The sequence below is a fragment of the Coffea eugenioides genome, chromosome 11 (assembly GCF_003713205.1).
Source record: "Coffea eugenioides isolate CCC68of chromosome 11, Ceug_1.0, whole genome shotgun sequence".
Classification (NCBI taxonomy): Eukaryota; Viridiplantae; Streptophyta; class Magnoliopsida; order Gentianales; family Rubiaceae; genus Coffea; species Coffea eugenioides.
In genome coordinates, this window is record NC_040045.1 from 36,112,710 (window position 1) to 36,130,923 (window position 18,214).

Below are 18,214 nucleotides of genomic sequence, written 5' to 3' on the forward strand. Positions count from 1 at the left end.
AGCTGAAGAGGTAACTCGCTGCTTTCTTTTCCAATTCAGCGTTGATACTGCATAGTGGTGATAATAGTTTGACGTGCGAAGAGGCATGGTGAATCAAATGATGTTCCTGATATGAAAATGATATTGTAGACAAACAAGTTGTTTATACTTTTCAAGGATGTAATGTTGTAATTTCATTGAGGTTTGGTCAAAATTGCTTGAGTTTAGATTAGTTTTTCTTTTCTAGGCAAATAAACTCATTTTATTAGTCAAGATAAGAAACGTTTCTAACTCATTAAGACGAGTTTAGATTAGTTAAATGTGATTTAGCCTTCTATAGTACAAAATTTATTGCATAGTTTAACAAGCTGGGGAATTATATGGAAATTGGGTAAGAGTTAAGTTATAGAGGTTGAGTTGAGGTGGCTGTCTTTCTGGGAAACTCAGAGAACTCTGCTCCATTTTCTGGTGTTGGCTTGTGAAGATAGCATATGTGACATTGCTTTGCTATCCAGTTTTAGTTTTGTCTGGAGTTCGGTTAGGTTACAATTCTCAAAAGCAGTATTGAGACCATGTATTTACTGTGTCTCTAAGATGTTATTCAACTACGAGTTTATGATCAAATAATATTATTTACTGTTTCTGTCTCTTGAAGTGTTAGTTTCAGTTGTTTTCTTCCTTTTTGTTCCTCTTTCTACATTTGGCCATCAAAGCTTATGTTTGCTGTAGATAAGTTCTTGTACATAGTTGAACAGCAATCTAACTATCTGAATTGCCCATAACCATCATCTGCCTAGCAATTGTAGCTTGCTAGCAATTAAATGTTCTACCAAGTTGCAATTAGGAATTTGTAAGACAATCTAGCTCCCCTGATTTATCTATGTTTCTTTTTCTTGCAAACAGAACACTGGTTTGCATATTGACATAAATTCACCACATTCTTTTGGCATTGAGAAGTTGGGTTAACTGTTAACATCGCATTCCACTATGAGCATAGCAAACTGGGATGCACATGCTGCACTTTATTTTCTATTTTTCTTGCATGTTAATAAATTTGCTATTTTTCAATTCTGTTTATAAGGTCTCTTTTTCTTGCCTTCTCAATCTTGTTTCTTGTAGAATGGATGATAGGTCTTGGATCTTTATTGAAGACCGAGTCAATAATCCGTACTTTGAAAAGTGTCTGAGTGACTTCCTTAAATTTGCCTACAAAAAGAAAGAGGTTGGGAGTAGAATATATTGCCCATGTAGGCGATGTAAAAACTCAGAACGAAGAAAGGAAGAAACTGTGCGTGCACATGTAACAATGAAGGGGTTTTTGACCACTTATACAAATTGGATTTATCATGGTGAAGATCCATGGGACTTCAATCAAGAAAATATGAACAATGGAGTGTTTAGGCGCATTGAAAATGATGACATGAATGAATTGATACACGAAACACTTGGAAGAACACTTGAAGAGAATTCTAACATAAATTTAGAAGAACTTAGAGGAGCCTGTGATGAAGAGACTAATAAGTTTTTTAAGTTGCTGAAGCATGCCGAAACAGAGTTATACCCTGGATGTAAAAATTTTACTCTTCTATCATTTGTCATCAAGTTGTTGCATGTCAAGTCTCTTTGTCGATGGAGCAACAACTCAATGACAATATTACTGGAGCTTCTCAAGGAAGTTTTTCCTGAGAATGAATTATTTCCAAGCTCTTATCGTGATGCTTGGAAAATTGTTAAAGACTTGGGTCTTAGCTACCATAAAATTCATGCATGCCCCAATGATTGCTTGATTTATTGGAAGGAGACAGAACATGAAACCTTTTGCAGAAAGTGTGGAACTCCTAGGTATAAGCAAATTGTAAAACAATCCGATGATTCAAGTGAACAAGCTAACAAAGTTCCAGCAAAGCTTGTTCGCTATTTTCCTTTGAAACCACGTCTCCAAAGGCTGTTCATGTCATCAAAGACTGCTTCATTAATGAGATGGCATGAAGAGGAGCGCATCAAGGATGGTAAATTGAGGCATCCGGCAGACTCTTTAGCTTGGAAGCATTTTAATGACCGGCACCCAAGCTTTGCTAGTGATCCTCGCAATGTTCGTGTTAGACTTGCAGCGGATGGATTTAACCCATTCAAAGCAATGAACAATAAATACAGCACCTGGCCAGTGATTTTAGTGCCATATAATTTACCCTCATGGATGTGCATGAAGCAAACATCATTTATGTTGTGTTTGCTAATTGATGGGCCTAAAGCTCCAGGTAATGATATTCACGTATATCTTCAACCAGTAATTGATGAATTGAATGAGTTTTGGGATCCAGGGGTGCCTACTTATGATGCAGCTAGTAAGCAAATGTTTTACTTACGTGCTGCACTACTTTGGACTATCAATGATTTTCCAGCTTATGGAAATCTATCTGGTTGGAGTACCAAAGGGAAGTATGCATGCCCTTGTTGTAATAAAGATGTTCGAAGTCAATGGTTGATGCATAGCAAAAAACATTGCTATTTGGGTCATCGTCGATTTCTAGCTATTGATCATCCTTATCGTCTAAATCGAGCGCAGTTTGATGGGACAATTGAGAAACATTCTAGACCTGTTCGATTATATGGGTTTGAGATTTTAGAACAACTAAGAGATTTTAGAAATGAATTTGGAAAGGATCAACCAGTTTCCTCAGCTAGGAAAAGGAAAAGGAGGACTAAAGATAATAATGACTTTGAACAAAGTCCCATATGTAGGTATAATTGGAAAAGATTGAATGTATTCTTTCAGTTACCGTATTGGGTGGATAATTTGCTTCCACATAATCTGGATATAATGCATATTGAGAAGAATTTCTTGGAGAATCTCTTGTGGACACTGTTGGGGATGGGCAAGACAAATGATGACATTAATGCTCGATATGATCTAAAAGAAATGGGGATAAGAAAGGCACTTCACCCACAATCTAAGGGTGACAAAGTGTTTCTTCCACCTGCATGCTTCACAATGAGCAAAGATGAAAAAGAAATTTTTTGTAATGTGCTAAAAACTGTCAAGGTCCCTGATGGTTATGCATCAAACATTTCGAGGTGTGTGAATATTAAAGAACGACAAATCTCTGGGTTAAAGAGTCATGATTGTCACATATTAATGCAACAATTGTTATCCATTGCTGTGAGAAGAATATTGCCTAAACATGTTTGCAGAATTATCATTGAGTTACGAGATATATTTAGGCAATTATACTCGAAAGTGCTTACTGTAGCAGATTGTGAAACTTTGGAGGACCGTACTCCACTGGCCCTTTGTGAACTTGAGAAGATGTTTCCACCTCCATTTTTCAATATCATGGAGCATTTGCTTGTTCACTTGCCTGAAGAGGCGAAACTTGGTGGACCATTTCAATTTCGGTCTATGTATCCTATTGAGAGGTAAAAGATTATCAACTTAATCTATGTACATTGAAAAATCACCACCGATATTAATATAAATTCTATGCATAGGTATCTGTGTACTTTGAAAAATTATGTACGGAGTCGAAGTCACCCTGAAGGTTCAATAGCAGAGGGCTACTTGGCGGAAGAATGTATGACATTCTGTTCCATGTACTTGGACAATATTGAATCAAAGTTGAATCGCCCACCTAGGAACTATGAAGGTGAATATTTAAATAGACAGATTGGCCGTCCCTTAGGAAAAGAAGAGGTCATCTATTTAGATGATGTCTCTTGGGTTCAAGCTCATCGTTATGTTCTTGGAAATCTTGAAACTGTTGATCCTTTTCGCAGGTAAGTTCACAGTTTATCAAACTTAATCAATAACTCATGAATTATTGCTTTCATTAAAGTATTTAATGACTAATGTAGGGACCATAAGCATTTGCTAAAACTGGAAAAACCACGCATGTCAAACTATGAAAGGGAGAAAATTCATAGTGAAACATTTTACAAGTGGTTTAAGAAGCATGTAAGTTTTAAATTCAGTAGTGAATTTAATTGAGCTTCATTTTCATATATTTAATATTCTCTAGAGTTAACATACAATAACAGTTTTTGTTCAAAACTTGTAGGTTGCAGATTTGGAAAAATCTAATAGTTGCCATGATTATTATAAAGAAATTGCTTATTTGGCTGCTGGTCCTGATAAGTGGGCAAAAAGCTATTCTGGTTACATTGTTAATGGTTTTCGTTTCCATACTAAGAAGCGTGAGATGAGAAGGCAAACTCAAAATAGTGGTGTATTTGTGAATGCTAGTGCCAATAGTTTCGCTAGTACAAAGGATAAGAACCCTATATCTGGAATTTTAGAATACTATGGGGTCTTAGTGGATATTGTTGAGTTGAGATACTCAAATGACATTAAATTTGTGATGTTCAAGTGTGATTGGGTTGATAATGTCACTGGAATGAAACAAGATGAACACAACTTCACACTTGTTAACTTTGATCATATATTGTACAAGCAAAACACGAAGAATGATGAGCCTTTCATCCTGGCCTCTCAAGCACAGCAAGCTTGGTATGTTCGGGATGCATTGGAACCTGAATGGAATATAGTTGTCAAGATGACCCCTCGAGATCTTTTCATTATTGATCCAGAAATTAACATATGTGAAGATATCCAGGATGAGCATTCTGGATGGCAACATGTTAATAACAATAATTCTGAGGATAGTAACGTTTCATGGGTTAGGGAAGGTGTTGATGGAGTTATACTTGATGCACAAACTACAAAATCCAAGGCACACGTTGCTGAAGTTGATGATGGATTCTTCTCTGATGAGGATAATCTTGGGATTGACAATACGATTGATGATACAAGTGATGATGATGATTTTTTTGATAAAGCCCAACAAGGAGACAAGGCTGATGATTGACTCTAATTTTGGAATATAATCCTAACATTTTGTTATATGAAGTTTAGACATGCCAATATTAGATGAAGTTACTGATTAGTATGAAAAATATTAATTGTGGGATCATTTTCACTGCCTTGGATGTCAATTTATAATTCCTTATGTTCATATTAGTCTCCTTGATAACCTGCATTCTACTTCTTTTTTTAGCAGGTTGGTAATGCTGGATTTACCTTATGTTCAATTTATGATTCCTTATGTTCATATTAGCAAGTTGGTAATGTTGGTTTCATTGGGTTATAGTTCCTTAATATGTATATGTTCTTTGTGTTTGCAGATTTTAGAAACTTAAACTCCAAAAGTAAGATGATACAACACTCTCTTGCTGAATTGTGTGATTGGTTTCTGAAAAAAGCCAGTAAAATTAATCATCTTACTTAACTTTGCCTTCAAAAATCAGAAGCTGCTTTTATAGGTTTTCCATGGCACCAAGTAAGAAGGGGTCCCGCAAAGTTGTTGGGCCAATGTCCGGAGCGCATATTGAGTCCACTAATAGTTTGAACCCTGTTTCACAGTCAAGCTCTCAATCTTATCAGACTTGCCCCAATCATTATTCAAAGCCTCCAGCACATAAATTCATTGGGGCAATGCCTGGAATACGCATAGACCCTACATCTAGCTCAAACTCTGTTTCTCGACCTAATTGTCAAGCGAAATCACATGACTCCAATTCAAATTCAAACTCAGCTTCTAGGTTTATTGCTGCTTCTCAGTTCAACTCTAAAGCCAATTCACATCAGTTGAACTCCAAGGCTGATTCTCAACTAAATTCCCATCCTAATTCACATATCGGTCAAGGCTTTCATTCTCAACCACTAGTAGACCATCGTGAGCAACCAGATTCCTTTGATAACAATGATTCTGAAGCTGGATCAGGTTCTTCATATGATTCAGAAGACATAGAGGATGTCTTTGATGGTACTTTTGATGATGATGATTCTAGTGAAGAAGGTCGGTTGGAAAAGAAAAGATTACCACAAATAGTTTTGAGTCTAGCATTCCTTATTATAAGCTTTGTATAATATTCATAAAAAAAATTATATGAATCACAATTTCTTCTTTTGTATGTGTATGTGTTTTTTGTACACAGGAGACAATAGTGGTAGAGGACTAGCCAGACGAAGTGCTGGTTGGGGTGGTGGAAAGAAATTGGAGTTAGTTTGGAATGCACGGGGCCAAGTAATTGGTCCTAATGCTACACAGTATATAAGTCAAGTAGGAATCTTAGTAAAGGATGGTAATAAATTACCACTCACGTACACAGATTGGAGGGCCATGCCTGAAGGATCTAAGGAGAGATTTTGGGAAGATATTAAGGTATTTTGACTCACTATCAAAGTTAGCAACATTTTTTTTCTTTTTATTTCATACAATCTTGTAGCTTGTGAATGTTTAAACTTTTGTTTTGTAATTTTTGATAGAGAAATACAAATATTGATGATACATGCAAGAAAGTACAAATGATAAGGGTCAGCAAATTGTGGAGAAATTGGAAATCAAAAGTCAAGAGCATGTATTTCACTCCTTATAGGAGGCACAGGTCATGGCTATTAGCACACTGTCCTGCAAGAGTTGAGGAGGATCAATGGCCTATTTTGGTTGATTATTGGAGCTCAGAAGATGTCAAGGCATGTATTTATTGTCACATCTCTTTTGCTTTTGAATTAAATTCTAGTGCTATTATGATTTTGATGTGTTGTTAACTACCTTTTTCTGTTTTGTACATAATTAGAAGCAAAGCAAGATTAATAGCAAGAATCGAAAAAAATAAAAGATGCCACATCGAACAGGGCGAAAAGATCATGTGAACCTCAGGGAAGAGGTATATTAAATTCTAATGCTTATGTTTCTAGCAATTTTTTCTGGAACATAGTCTTATTTAGAAATATTAACACTTTAGTTTGTACATTGAATATGTGGCAGCTTCGGATTAAAACTGGAAAAGAGCCTTCGAAACTAGACGTTTTTATTCATTCAAGACAAGGAAAACAAATGGATGAGTTGACTTCACAAACAATTGTAAGAATAGCTTTTAGTCACTTTTTATTGGTTTTACTTCATAAATAATTCTTTCTTCTGTCTGTTTTTCAATTTAGGCAACTATGAATGAGGAAATACAAAAACTGCCAGAGACATCCAGGGATGATAATTTTGTGAAAGATATACTCTATGAAAATATTCTTGGACCTGAAAAACCAGGTCGTCTTCGAACTTATGGGGTAGGTGCGACTCCAAAAGACGTGTATAGGATGTCAGATAACATGAATGATGGACAAAAGAAAGCATTTGAGGATGCAGTGAATGAGAAAGTGGAAATCATACGTGGTGAACTACGAGAAGAAATGAATTCGAAATTGGCAGATTTTAAGGAGGAGTTGATTGCTCAATTTGAAGCAAGAATGGTTTGGGATAGCTATTTTGTTAAATATTATAGTTTTTCTAATTTTTTTATTGCTTTAGTTACTATTGGTCTTTGTTCTTCCAGAGGGCATCCACATGTGACTTGGCATCACTCCAAAGAAGAGAAATGAATGCAGCAAAACAATCTCAAATTTCGGACTCATTAGAGGTTGTATATTAATTCATACAATTCGATTTTGTGTTCAAACTCTCTGAAATATCAGCAGCTATGGCCTGATTTTCTTTTCTTCACACTTTGTTGATAATGTAACAGGTTGGTGATAGAATGAACAGGGAAGTTGGAACAAATGATGCTGAAATGTACAAGGAAGTTGGAACAAATGATGCTGAAATAAACAAGTGTGAAATAAATAAAAAAGTTTCTTCAATTGCTGATATTCTTGAGGTATAGTATGCGTACTTTGAGTTGGTCCTTCTATAGAAGACCAATTTTGCTGAGTTCCTTGTTGATATTGAATTGTGCATGACTTCCTTGTTGATGACTATTTGTGCATGAGCTCCTTGTTGATATTTAATTGACTAGTCTTTTGTTATACCAGAACCATCATACAAAGAAGAAAAGGAGCAGGACTACTTGCAAACGACTTGCTTGAGGTACTGGAAAAGTTTCTGGAAATAACTCTATTCTGTCAAGTTTTCCATTGAGTATTTGTATGATTGGGAAGGCGAGCTGTTTTTGTTAAGATTTAGCCAGCTATTTATGGGACATAATGTAGTAAAATTGCAAAAGTAAAATTGCTGACCTTTATAATCCACCATAAAAGCTGAGTTAAAAGGGTGCAATAGATTCTTGAGTTAGTCTCGAGTGGAAAGTGATCATTGTTAGGAATATGTCATTTTCACGAGAAAAACTTTTGCTCCTGTTCGTGTCTTTCCAACTAAGAAAATGATCAGTGCTGTTAACTAAAAACCTGCTTTTTATGTTGCATCTACGAAAAGAACAGAGTCATTATGGACTTTGAGTTTGAGTTACACACAGTTAATCAGAGACAGCATGGTTATTGGTTTGGCAAGTCAAGGTGTCTCGGAAATCCTGGCTTGGCTAGTACTGATCAAGAACAGATTTGATTGCTGAATTTCTTGGATCTCCACCAAGATTTTGTGAAAGCAACTCTCACTCTTGTGCATGTGTTCGTGAGCCTACTTTTTTGCCTTAATTAACATATTAAACTTGGCAAGTCGCACATATGAATGATGCCATGGATTGCTGCCTTTATTCCATTCACAGTTCTTGAAAGCAACTCTCATGGTTCCGCATCTGTGTTTGTGACCATACACTTTTTTGGGTCTTCCACATACTTAAATTAGTTGTACTTCTTTAATTCAGCATGTACTTTATAATAGTAACTGTTTGCCCCTTTTCAGTGTCTGTGAAAAGGTTGAATTACAAATTCCGTTTCAGTATCTATTGTTATATTAACGTTTTCTTCATGCTTAATGGGTTGGGGTTATATGAGCAGGGGACTAATAGAATACACTTTGCAGCCCTGGACTTGATGGTACATTGGAAGCATGCGGATTGGGAGATATGAAGATGTTTTTGAGAGATGTATGATAAAGTGTTGTACTTTTGAAGACAAGCACATTTTGGAATATATGAAATATCTTGTAATTGGAGCGAACAATATTAAATGATAAAGTTTGTAGAATTTGACTAAAACAATGTATGGTACTTTATTCTAGTGTATTGTGGAACTATATTTTGTTATAATATTCGATTTTAGGATATTTGAGCATGATAATTATTGTACCATGAAAAATTTGATTTCTGGTCTTTATATTGGTGACTTTTTTGCGACGCAAGTTTTTGTCGCATGACATTGTGGACATTTTGTAGCGCATTTTTTGTGCCGCAAGTAGAGTGATGCAAATGCATGCGACATGTTGAAAAATTGTGTCGTTTTCTTTTGTAACGGCTACTTTTGTGACACAATTTAATTCCGTCGCATTTGTGCCGCAAAAAGGTTTTCGCGGCGGTTTTTGGACTTTTTGCAGCATATTTCTGGCGTCGTGAAAAGTCAGTTTTCTTGTAGTGGTGTTTACTTATGCTGTTGTTGAAGTGTTACTTGTTGAAGTTTGAATGTAGCACTATATTTAGACAGTCAATTAATATTCACATTCTATCCAATTGCAGAATAATGATAAGGGGGTTTCATCAAGTTGTGATCTATTGATGGTTGAAACTTGAAAGTTCCAGCATTTTAATACATTCTTTTGCAGAAAAAGTTGACAAAATTTATTAGCAGGTTCAACAATGCAGTTGTTAGCCTATTGAAACTTGAGGAAGCATAGAACCGTCTATGCTAATTGTTTTAATGATCAATTGCCGCAGCAAGGGGAGCGTTAGTTTGGTGATAAGGTGGGAGAAATTATAAGCAGGAGGTATCTCACTTGCCAAAAGAAAAAATAAAGATCAATTATGGCAGCGCGGCGGGAATTAAAGTCAGCCAAAGCGTTGAATAACCATCACTCCTACACCATTGGTTATCAAACTTTTACAAAATCTCAACCCCTATACCAATTTTTGTGGTCAATCTTTAAATTCATTAAAGTAATTAATTGACCCATTTCATCTATTTTCTCGATTAAAGGAGGCAGAACTTATGGTATGTAAGCCACGTACTACTTTTGCAGGGGCATTTTTTTGTCATTTTATGGTACGGTAATTTTTTATTTTTATTTTTTTAATAATTAGACAAGAAGATGAACCAGCCAAATATATGAACCAGGGGCCTAGGAGTAGGCCAGTTAATTGAGCTATATGAGTTAGATTTTGATGCACCCAAGTTTAACTCACATAAATTATCATGCTTAGCTCAACTAGTTCAGATTTTTGTAGTTCATGCTCATTTACAAAAAATAAATAAAAAAAAAATCGTGTATTGAGGCTTAATTCGGATAGACCCAAACTCATGTCATGTATTTTTCACGTTCACAAAATCTAGTTAAACCAAACAGCCATTTAATCTATAGATGTTCTATAATATCTAAAAGAAGTTTGAATTTCATGATAAAAGATAATATAAAGATAATATATGAATGTTCATTGGGGTTGGTCCAGTAGTCAAGGAAAGACTCTTAGATTCAGATGTCGAATCCTGTGTCTTGTAGGGGAGTGGGAAGGGTGTGGAAAGAAATGGAAGGGTTTAAGAAAAAATAGTCTACCATAACATCCATAAATCTATCAACAATAGATTAAAAACGAACAATTTTTCATAACATTAAAGATAAACAAATCTTCTTAAATCCCACATATGAGCCCTAGAGTGTGTGTGTGTGTATTGTTTAGCCCGAGAATTAAGTCGGTTGAGTTCAGTACAACCCAAACTCAACTTATATTTAAATTAGACAAAATATTTTGATCCATGTTCAACTCATCTCACATCGCATAAGGCTCAACCCACTATATTTGGGGCGAATCGGGTTGAGCTCGTACCAGCCAAATGAAATTGGCAGGTCATCTAGGAGGAAGAATAATGCGGCTCCAACAATACAGCTGTTAACCTATTGAAACTTGAGAATGCAAGCAACCATTTATTTTTTTGTCTTAGTGATCAATTACGTTAGGAGCTGGCCGGCACTAAGTTCAATCAAAGCGTCCTGGACCGTTGGTTACTGAACTTAAGATCAATTATGGTAGGAGCTAGTAGGGGTGGCAATCGGGTCGAGTTCGGGTTGGCGGGTCGGGTTGAGGTCCAAGTATAACAAAAAATTCACTGACCCGAACCTGACCCGCCAACCCGAGACGGGTCAGGATACCTGACACCAACCCAAAAATTTCGGATTGGCGGGTCGACCCGAAATGACCCGAAATTTAATTTTAATTTATTAATTTATCACTGTAATTTCTAATAAAATCAAATTTTCACAAAATTAATTACATCATCAAGTAATAAAAATTTAAATAAATAATTTTAAATCAAATCTAAAATAAAAGTGTTTTATCCCAAACCAAATATAAAATAAATTAAAACAGCATAAAAGTAAAAAATAACATAATATATTATTTGTCCAAATATAATAATTTCAACTTCACACAAGCTAAATAAATTCATTTAGAATTAAGTAATTAATGCCTTTGAAAAAAAAGAATGATTTAGTTTAGTTAGATAAAATAATTTTTATGTTTATTAAATTATTTTTAATTCGTAAACGAGTCACATCGGGTCATATCAGATCACCACGGGTTGACTCGAAATTGACATGTTTTCTTTTCGGGTTCATCGGGTTCGACCCGATTCTGACTTGAACTCCCAAAACCTCAACCCAAACCCATTAAGTTTGTATCGTGTTTTCGGGTCGTGTCAGAAATTGCCACCCCTAGGAGCTAGCCGACGCTAAATTCAATCAATGCGTCGAAAATTCATCACTCCTGGACCATTAGTCACCGAATTTTTCCAGACTCTTAAAAGTAATTAAATGAGTCACTGTATCTAATTTCTCGGTAAAAATGGGCAGAATTTATGCCATATTAGCCCTATAACACTCTATGTTACTTTTGTAGGGACATTTTTGACATTTTGGGTAGTTACCTCAATATCAATAGAAAATTGAACCCTTAGGAACAAAACCACCATGGCCAGGACCTACAGCATGAGAGATGTTTTACAGTTAACATATATTCTTCAAAATTTCCTATGGCTGGAATGAATAATGAGTGCCTCTTGTGCATTAATAAAGATAAACGGCACATAATATTTAACGCTTTTTATTATGAGAGAAAAAAAATTATATACAAGAATACAACTTGAACCTAAACCTAACTCTTATATACCATTTTTCATCTTCCAAGAACCCTCTCTCACACTCCATGTAAAAGGCTACATGTCGCCTTGTGTGCTCTTATATGTCCCTTGTGTTCTCTTTGCAATATGTCAATCTACTTACTCATAGAGAACATTAATTGGCTAAAAAATCAAATAACAACAAGAAATCAATGCTAATTCTTAGATTTATACAGAATAGGAAGTAACTTCTAAATCCTAAACAAAATAGGAAATTTCTTAACTATTATTTCAAGTAACTAAAACCAATTAGAAAACTAGTTACTTCTACACAAATTAAAAAAATCTATCTAAAAGAAATGAAGCCAATTTCCTAACTGGGATGCTAAACAATCTAAAAGAAATGAAGTCAATTTCCTAACTGAGATGCTAAACAATGGCATAGAAATTGGGAATAATCTATTAATATATTGGCTAATGATTTGGAGTGGAAAAAAAAACCGTAAAGTTGCTATTACAATCCTTAGACGCTGGCGAAAGTCATCACCAAGAACTCCGTTGAACATGACCCAAAGACCACAACATAAAAGAAGTATTGCTTCTTTTCCTAGAATCTGAAAACTAAAAGAACTTACCTTGAATTGAAAAGATTCAATCTCCAATTGAATCTCCCAAAACCTCATAGCCTTCCGCCTGTAAAGTGTGTGTTCCCCTTCTCTCTAAATTCAGTCAAAAAAAAAAAAAAAAGCTAACAAGAAGAACTAATTAGGGCTTACCACTCTTTTCACTTTTATTTGATATAAAAATTTCTTTAATTTTTTTATTGCCCAGACTTTCTAAGTCTCTTAAAATAACCTCAAAAATTGTATTAATTGTCACAATTTTTTTAATTCAGATATCACAAATATTGTGTAACCCTTCTGTTCAAGGATTCATGGATATTAGGCCCTAGATACAGAATATTTCAAGTTTCACCTCTTAAAAACTATATCAAAGTTTTAAGAAATACAAAAATACTTAGCAAAATTAAAAATTGGGCAAAATATACTTTACTCCCCTGTGGTATAGCTCTTTTTCATATAATCCTCCTATAGTTTTAAAAATTATATATAAACCCCTCATAGTTTGGATTAAAGAGTCAAAGTGATCGAAATTATCATTCGTAATGGAACGTATAAAAATGTCGAAATTACCCTTATTTAAAAAATAAATGGTTGAAGTGACCAAAATATATAAACATAATATGTATGACACTTTAACCCATATAGTTTTATATTTTACCATATAACCTCCTTTATGGTTTAGTGATTTATTATATAACCCCTTGATTTTCAAAATATATTACATAACCCCCAGTGGTAATAAATAATTTTCAACTTTATATAGGGGTATTTTTATATTTTAGTTGATTTCGTTATAAATTGCAAATTCTGTTACTTTGACACTTAATATAAATCATGAGGGGGTTATATATATTTTTTGAAACTATAGGGGGGTTATGTAAAAAAAATATTAAACCATGTGAAGGTAGAGTGTATTTTGCACAAGGTTTTGAAAGAAAGCACAATATTTTTGTTCCTTCTAGAAAAACATTATTATTCACTGCCATTGTCATTGCTTAAATCCCATCACTCCCCTGATATAGAAAATAATTATACTTGATTGTTAGACAAGAGAGGATGGAAAATACAACTTCAGTAAAATTATTAAATTGAGGTTCTTATTGGAATAGCCATGAGAGGCACTGCCTTCTGCACTGTCAATCCAGGCCTTTCGCTCATGTCCACATCTTCTGGTTTAATCCCCTCTTCAAGCTTCCAATCAAAGTTATGAACAAGAGAAGCCAGCATAAGATGCAGCATTCGCTGAGCCAGAGGATATCCAACACAAATTCTCCTTCCCGTACCAAAAGGAGTGAGCTTAAAATGCTGACCTTTATCATCAATTTCGGAGTTCAGGAATCGTTCGGGCACAAAGGCATCAGGATTAAGCCACAGGTTTGAATCCCTACCCATGCCCCAAAGGTTGAACACTATTAGAGAATCTTTTGGCAAGATGTAGCTGTCAACTTCAATATCTGTATCAGCTTTGCGCGGTACTATGGGGGCAGGAGGGTGCAACCGTAGAGTCTCTTTAACAACTGCCTGCAAGTAAGGGAGTCTTGAGATGTCTGATTCTTTAACAGATTTGCCTTGCTCAATGACTTCCCTGATTTCTGCTCTAGCTTTTTTCCTTTTTGTCAGGGCTTCTTAGTAATTCTACCATTGCCCCATTCCACTGTGGATGAAGTTGTATCTGTTGCTCCAAAAAACAAATCCTAAAGCAAAGATCTAACTATCAATCAACATTTTATTTTCTGCTTCCTACTAACCTTTTGTTTAATATGACCATTTTGGTGGAATATGGACATTCTTTTTCACGTCAACTTTCCGTTTTCAGTTCTTTTGGACTAACCAAAAGAACTTGTATATAGAGAGCAATCTTGTAACATAAAAATGGCTTTTCAGTCGTTTTGATTATAGCAAAAGTCATAGTTGATTGCCTAAAATGTTTTTGGGAGTATCAAAATCATTAGTTTACTGGAAAGTAAAGTATGCATACTTGTAAGAATTCAATACCGTGATGTTGCTGAAAATGCAAGTGCAGATACTGACCAAAAGGAAATGTTTCACGTCGTTGCAACTCCACCCTGCTTCACGATGCTGACAGAGATCAAGGAAAAACTCTAACAGGTCACCTTTTCCCGAACCAGAAGTGGGGGATGTGCCTCTTGCTTGTAATCTTGAAAATTGAATATCTTCAAAAGCCTTCAAACAGTTTAACAAAATAAAACCTCAGTCTCCTGCCTAATACCCTGGGGATCAATGAATCTGAGTCCCGGAAAGAACGTCCTCAAATTTTGGTCTACCATAGTATTCGTCAAAACCACATATGATTTCTTCGAGATTTTTGCATTGAATTAGAGTCAAAATGACAAAATCAATGGAAAATAAAGTGTTGGGACAGGAAATTGAGAGATGTTGTAAAGCAGCAAGCACATACGTTCAGTGGTTGCCCAGTAATGCTATGTTCATGCACGTAATACAAAGTTTGTTTCACCTTTTCTTGACGTAATTCCTTGGCTTGCATTGAGTCGTTCTGAGGAGAAAATTTGTTCTTTGAACAGTTTACGAATATTATTCCATTTTTTACCTGATGGTATCCACGCAATGGAGAAACTTATGGTGGTCAAGTGCTCGGGACGCATCTAAATCGAGTCTTCTTATTGAAAAGTATGATCATATTTTTTAGATATTTCACGAACAAGATTTGGGGATGACACAACAAATATCATTTGGTTTCCCAGCTTGATTGACATCAAAGGTCCATAAACTTTAGAGAGTTTTGTTACTGCTTTGTGGTACAGTTTCTCTCCACCAAGCTGGAAGAGATTACCGAGGATTGGTAATGGGCAAGGCCCCGGAGGAAGCTTTCTTGGTTTGTGACCACGGCCGCAAACCAGAAAAACTGCGATTGCCATTAGCAAAAAACAGAGGATAGTTGGCATTATTGATATTTCCTCTCTATTTCTTCTCTTTAGCTAATAGGGAAAGGAAGTGGGATTTTCGAGGCAAAATGCAACCTATTCAATCCCTATATATAGAAGATTGTACGTACCAAACTTTTAATCCAGATTCTTCCCGTAAAGAAGACCTCGAGATATTCTTTAGAGCCAAAAAAAAAGGGGCAAATTATATTTTACTCTCCTGTGATTTAGCATTTTTCTATATAACTCCCTTATAATTTTAAAAGTTATACATAACTCTCTCATAATTTGGATTAAAATGTCAAGTGATAGAAATAGTCACTCGTAACGGAACTTCTAAAAATGTCGAAATTACCGTTATAAATACATGATACATTAACCCGTATGATTTTTATATTTTATCATATAACCCTCTTATGATTTAATACTGTACCATATAACGCCCTCATGATTTTTAAAATATACCTCCTTAATTAATAAATAATTTTCAACTTTACATAATAGTAATTTTAATATTTTAGATGACTCCGTTATGAATAATCATTCCCATCACTTTAACACTTTAATTTTAATTATAAGGAAATTATGTATAGCTTTTGAAACCATAAAGAGATTATGTAAAAAAATGCTAAATCACATGGAATAAAGTGGAATTTGCCCAAAAAAAAAATTGCCCATGTGGTAGTGCAATCAACCAAGTACAGGCAAAGAAGTCCCTAATTTTCAGACACGTAGACAACAAATGAGGAAACTTTTGGATGGAAGATACACCAGGTGTAAAATAGTTACTTGTTGGATTTGGGAAGGAACAGTCAATGGAGAAATCATCTAGACCGGTTTGTCCATTTTGCACAAAATATAATTCTATTTACACACGATATAATTCACTCGATATAATTCACTTTACATAACGTGTAATTATAGAACAAATTTTTATGATACTCAAATATAGTGTGAAAAATAATACATAAGATGAAATTTGAATCTTACATTTTTTTTTATATCAAATCTTGACCATTAGCCTCTGGAATGATTGCTTCCTGTATGGATGGATAACAAAAAAGGAACGGTCTATCCAATTATGGATGGATAAAATCTTACATTATTTTGTTATCTATCCAATTATGGATGGATCCATCCAAATGCCCCAAATCTTTTGCTGGTTACATTATTGGTGTCACACAGAATACTTGTCCATTCAATTATAAGCCCGACAAGAATGTTATTATACTTCCAAAAGTTTTGCTGGTGCACTTGTTTCGGGATGAATATTATTACACTAAATTGACGAAATGTCCCTCTGACAACTTACAACCGGATTCCATCCTCACCTGTTGAGTTCCGTCTAATTCAATTTAGTTTGTATAATTCAACCACATTTGGTGTAAATTTGTATACTTTTGATATAACTAGCAATAGGTCATACGCTTTGCACGTGATTATAATATCATAAAATATAAAATTTCATATAAATTAAAATTTATTTGTAAAAATTTTTAAACAAATTTAATATTTGCATATTTTTTATTTTCTTTTTATTTCTGTTTTTATTTTTTAATAAGTGGGAGGTTTTGAACCCATAACCTTCTATTTATAATCCCTTCTATCTTACCACCCAATCCAACTCTCTCCCTAGTTTCTTTTTTATTTAATTTTTCATCTTCTTTAATTAACTTTCCTTAAAACCATTATTTTAAAAGGAAAAAAAGGTTCACTAAATTTTGTATCAATTTATATAAAATCTCCAAAGAATTTTTAACAAATGAGAATACATTCGGTCTCTTTCAATTTATAATAACAATTTTAAGTACAATTAATTAAAGAAGACGAAAAATTAACACTTGAGAAAATAATGATTTGACCAAATATGAAATAATTTGACAACAGTATCAACATTTTGAATGGTATGTACAATATTGATAATAATAATTATTTCTTTTGTTTTTTCTTTTTTCCAAGACAAATAAATTATGATAATACAACTATTTTTTATTTTTAATTAGATATACGAACAATTTTTTATTTTTTGTTTTGGAGCTAGGATGACCTAAATTTGCACGCTAATCAAACATTAATTGTTTACCAACCATTGGGGTTGACCCAATGATCACAAAAGAGTGCTTATAGTTATCTCTAATGTCATATTTAGGATTTGAATCTCATGTCTAACAATTAGGGATGAAAAGAGTGTAGGGAAGGATGGGAGGATAAAAATAAAATAAAATAAAAAATAAGTTTTTTCAAAAATATTGGTTGAATGCACTATGATTATTATTTATCATGTTACATAAGTTGAATTTGTCAATTGCCTGATGAAATTCCTCAATATGAAGTCATATGCACTATTTTTTGAAAAATTGAAGTCATATGCACTATTTTTTGAAAAATTGAAGTCATATATTCTTTGTATTAGGCCGTGACTAATCAAGAATTTTTAATGGAAATGAAAAACTAAAAATAGAATGCAAAGAGACACATTAGTTTGGAGTGTTTACATTTTCTTTATTGTCTTCATAGTTCAAATTTAATTAAGGTTATAATTTTTTTCATAACTGCTATAGACCTATAGTTATTGCTATTATTGAAATGCAATAAATTTAATAATGAGGAAGTAGGGTATTTTGAAAAATAGAAAATAAAGACGGGATCCTATTTGGTCTCTA

The 18,214-nt window shown here is 34.2% G+C and overlaps 3 protein-coding genes across 4 annotated transcripts; all 3 read left to right on the top strand.

Annotated features, from left to right (window-relative positions):
* The first annotated feature begins 1,099 nt into the window (after nucleotides 1-1,099).
* Nucleotides 1,100-2,465, top strand: LOC113752438. The gene is made up of 2 exons (XM_027296549.1): nucleotides 1,100-2,266; nucleotides 2,382-2,465. The coding sequence occupies exons 1-2, from the start codon at nucleotides 1,100-1,102 to the stop codon at nucleotides 2,463-2,465; spliced, it is 1,251 nt and encodes a 416-aa protein (XP_027152350.1).
* On the top strand, nucleotides 2,334-5,174 carry LOC113754157. The gene is made up of 4 exons (XM_027298509.1): nucleotides 2,334-3,396; nucleotides 3,469-3,753; nucleotides 3,832-3,931; nucleotides 4,035-5,174. Exons 1-4 carry the CDS (start codon nucleotides 2,465-2,467, stop codon nucleotides 4,839-4,841), a joined length of 2,124 nt encoding a protein of 707 aa, XP_027154310.1. The 5' UTR covers nucleotides 2,334-2,464; the 3' UTR covers nucleotides 4,842-5,174.
* Nucleotides 5,175-5,596: 422 nt separating this feature from the next.
* LOC113753803 lies at nucleotides 5,597-9,023 on the top strand. Of its 2 annotated transcripts, none has more exons than XM_027298048.1 (10): nucleotides 5,597-5,831; nucleotides 5,971-6,197; nucleotides 6,302-6,508; nucleotides 6,613-6,702; nucleotides 6,804-6,899; nucleotides 6,977-7,282; nucleotides 7,366-7,449; nucleotides 7,555-7,686; nucleotides 7,841-7,895; nucleotides 8,762-9,023. In XM_027298048.1, the coding sequence occupies exons 4-9, from the start codon at nucleotides 6,655-6,657 to the stop codon at nucleotides 7,892-7,894; spliced, it is 720 nt and encodes a 239-aa protein (XP_027153849.1). In that variant the 5' UTR covers nucleotides 5,597-5,831; nucleotides 5,971-6,197; nucleotides 6,302-6,508; nucleotides 6,613-6,654; the 3' UTR covers nucleotide 7,895; nucleotides 8,762-9,023. The 2 variants fall into 2 exon arrangements, with proteins under 2 accessions (XP_027153849.1, XP_027153848.1); XM_027298047.1 differs by having other exon boundaries at nucleotides 8,787-9,021.
* The last annotated feature ends 9,191 nt before the right edge of the window (nucleotides 9,024-18,214 follow it).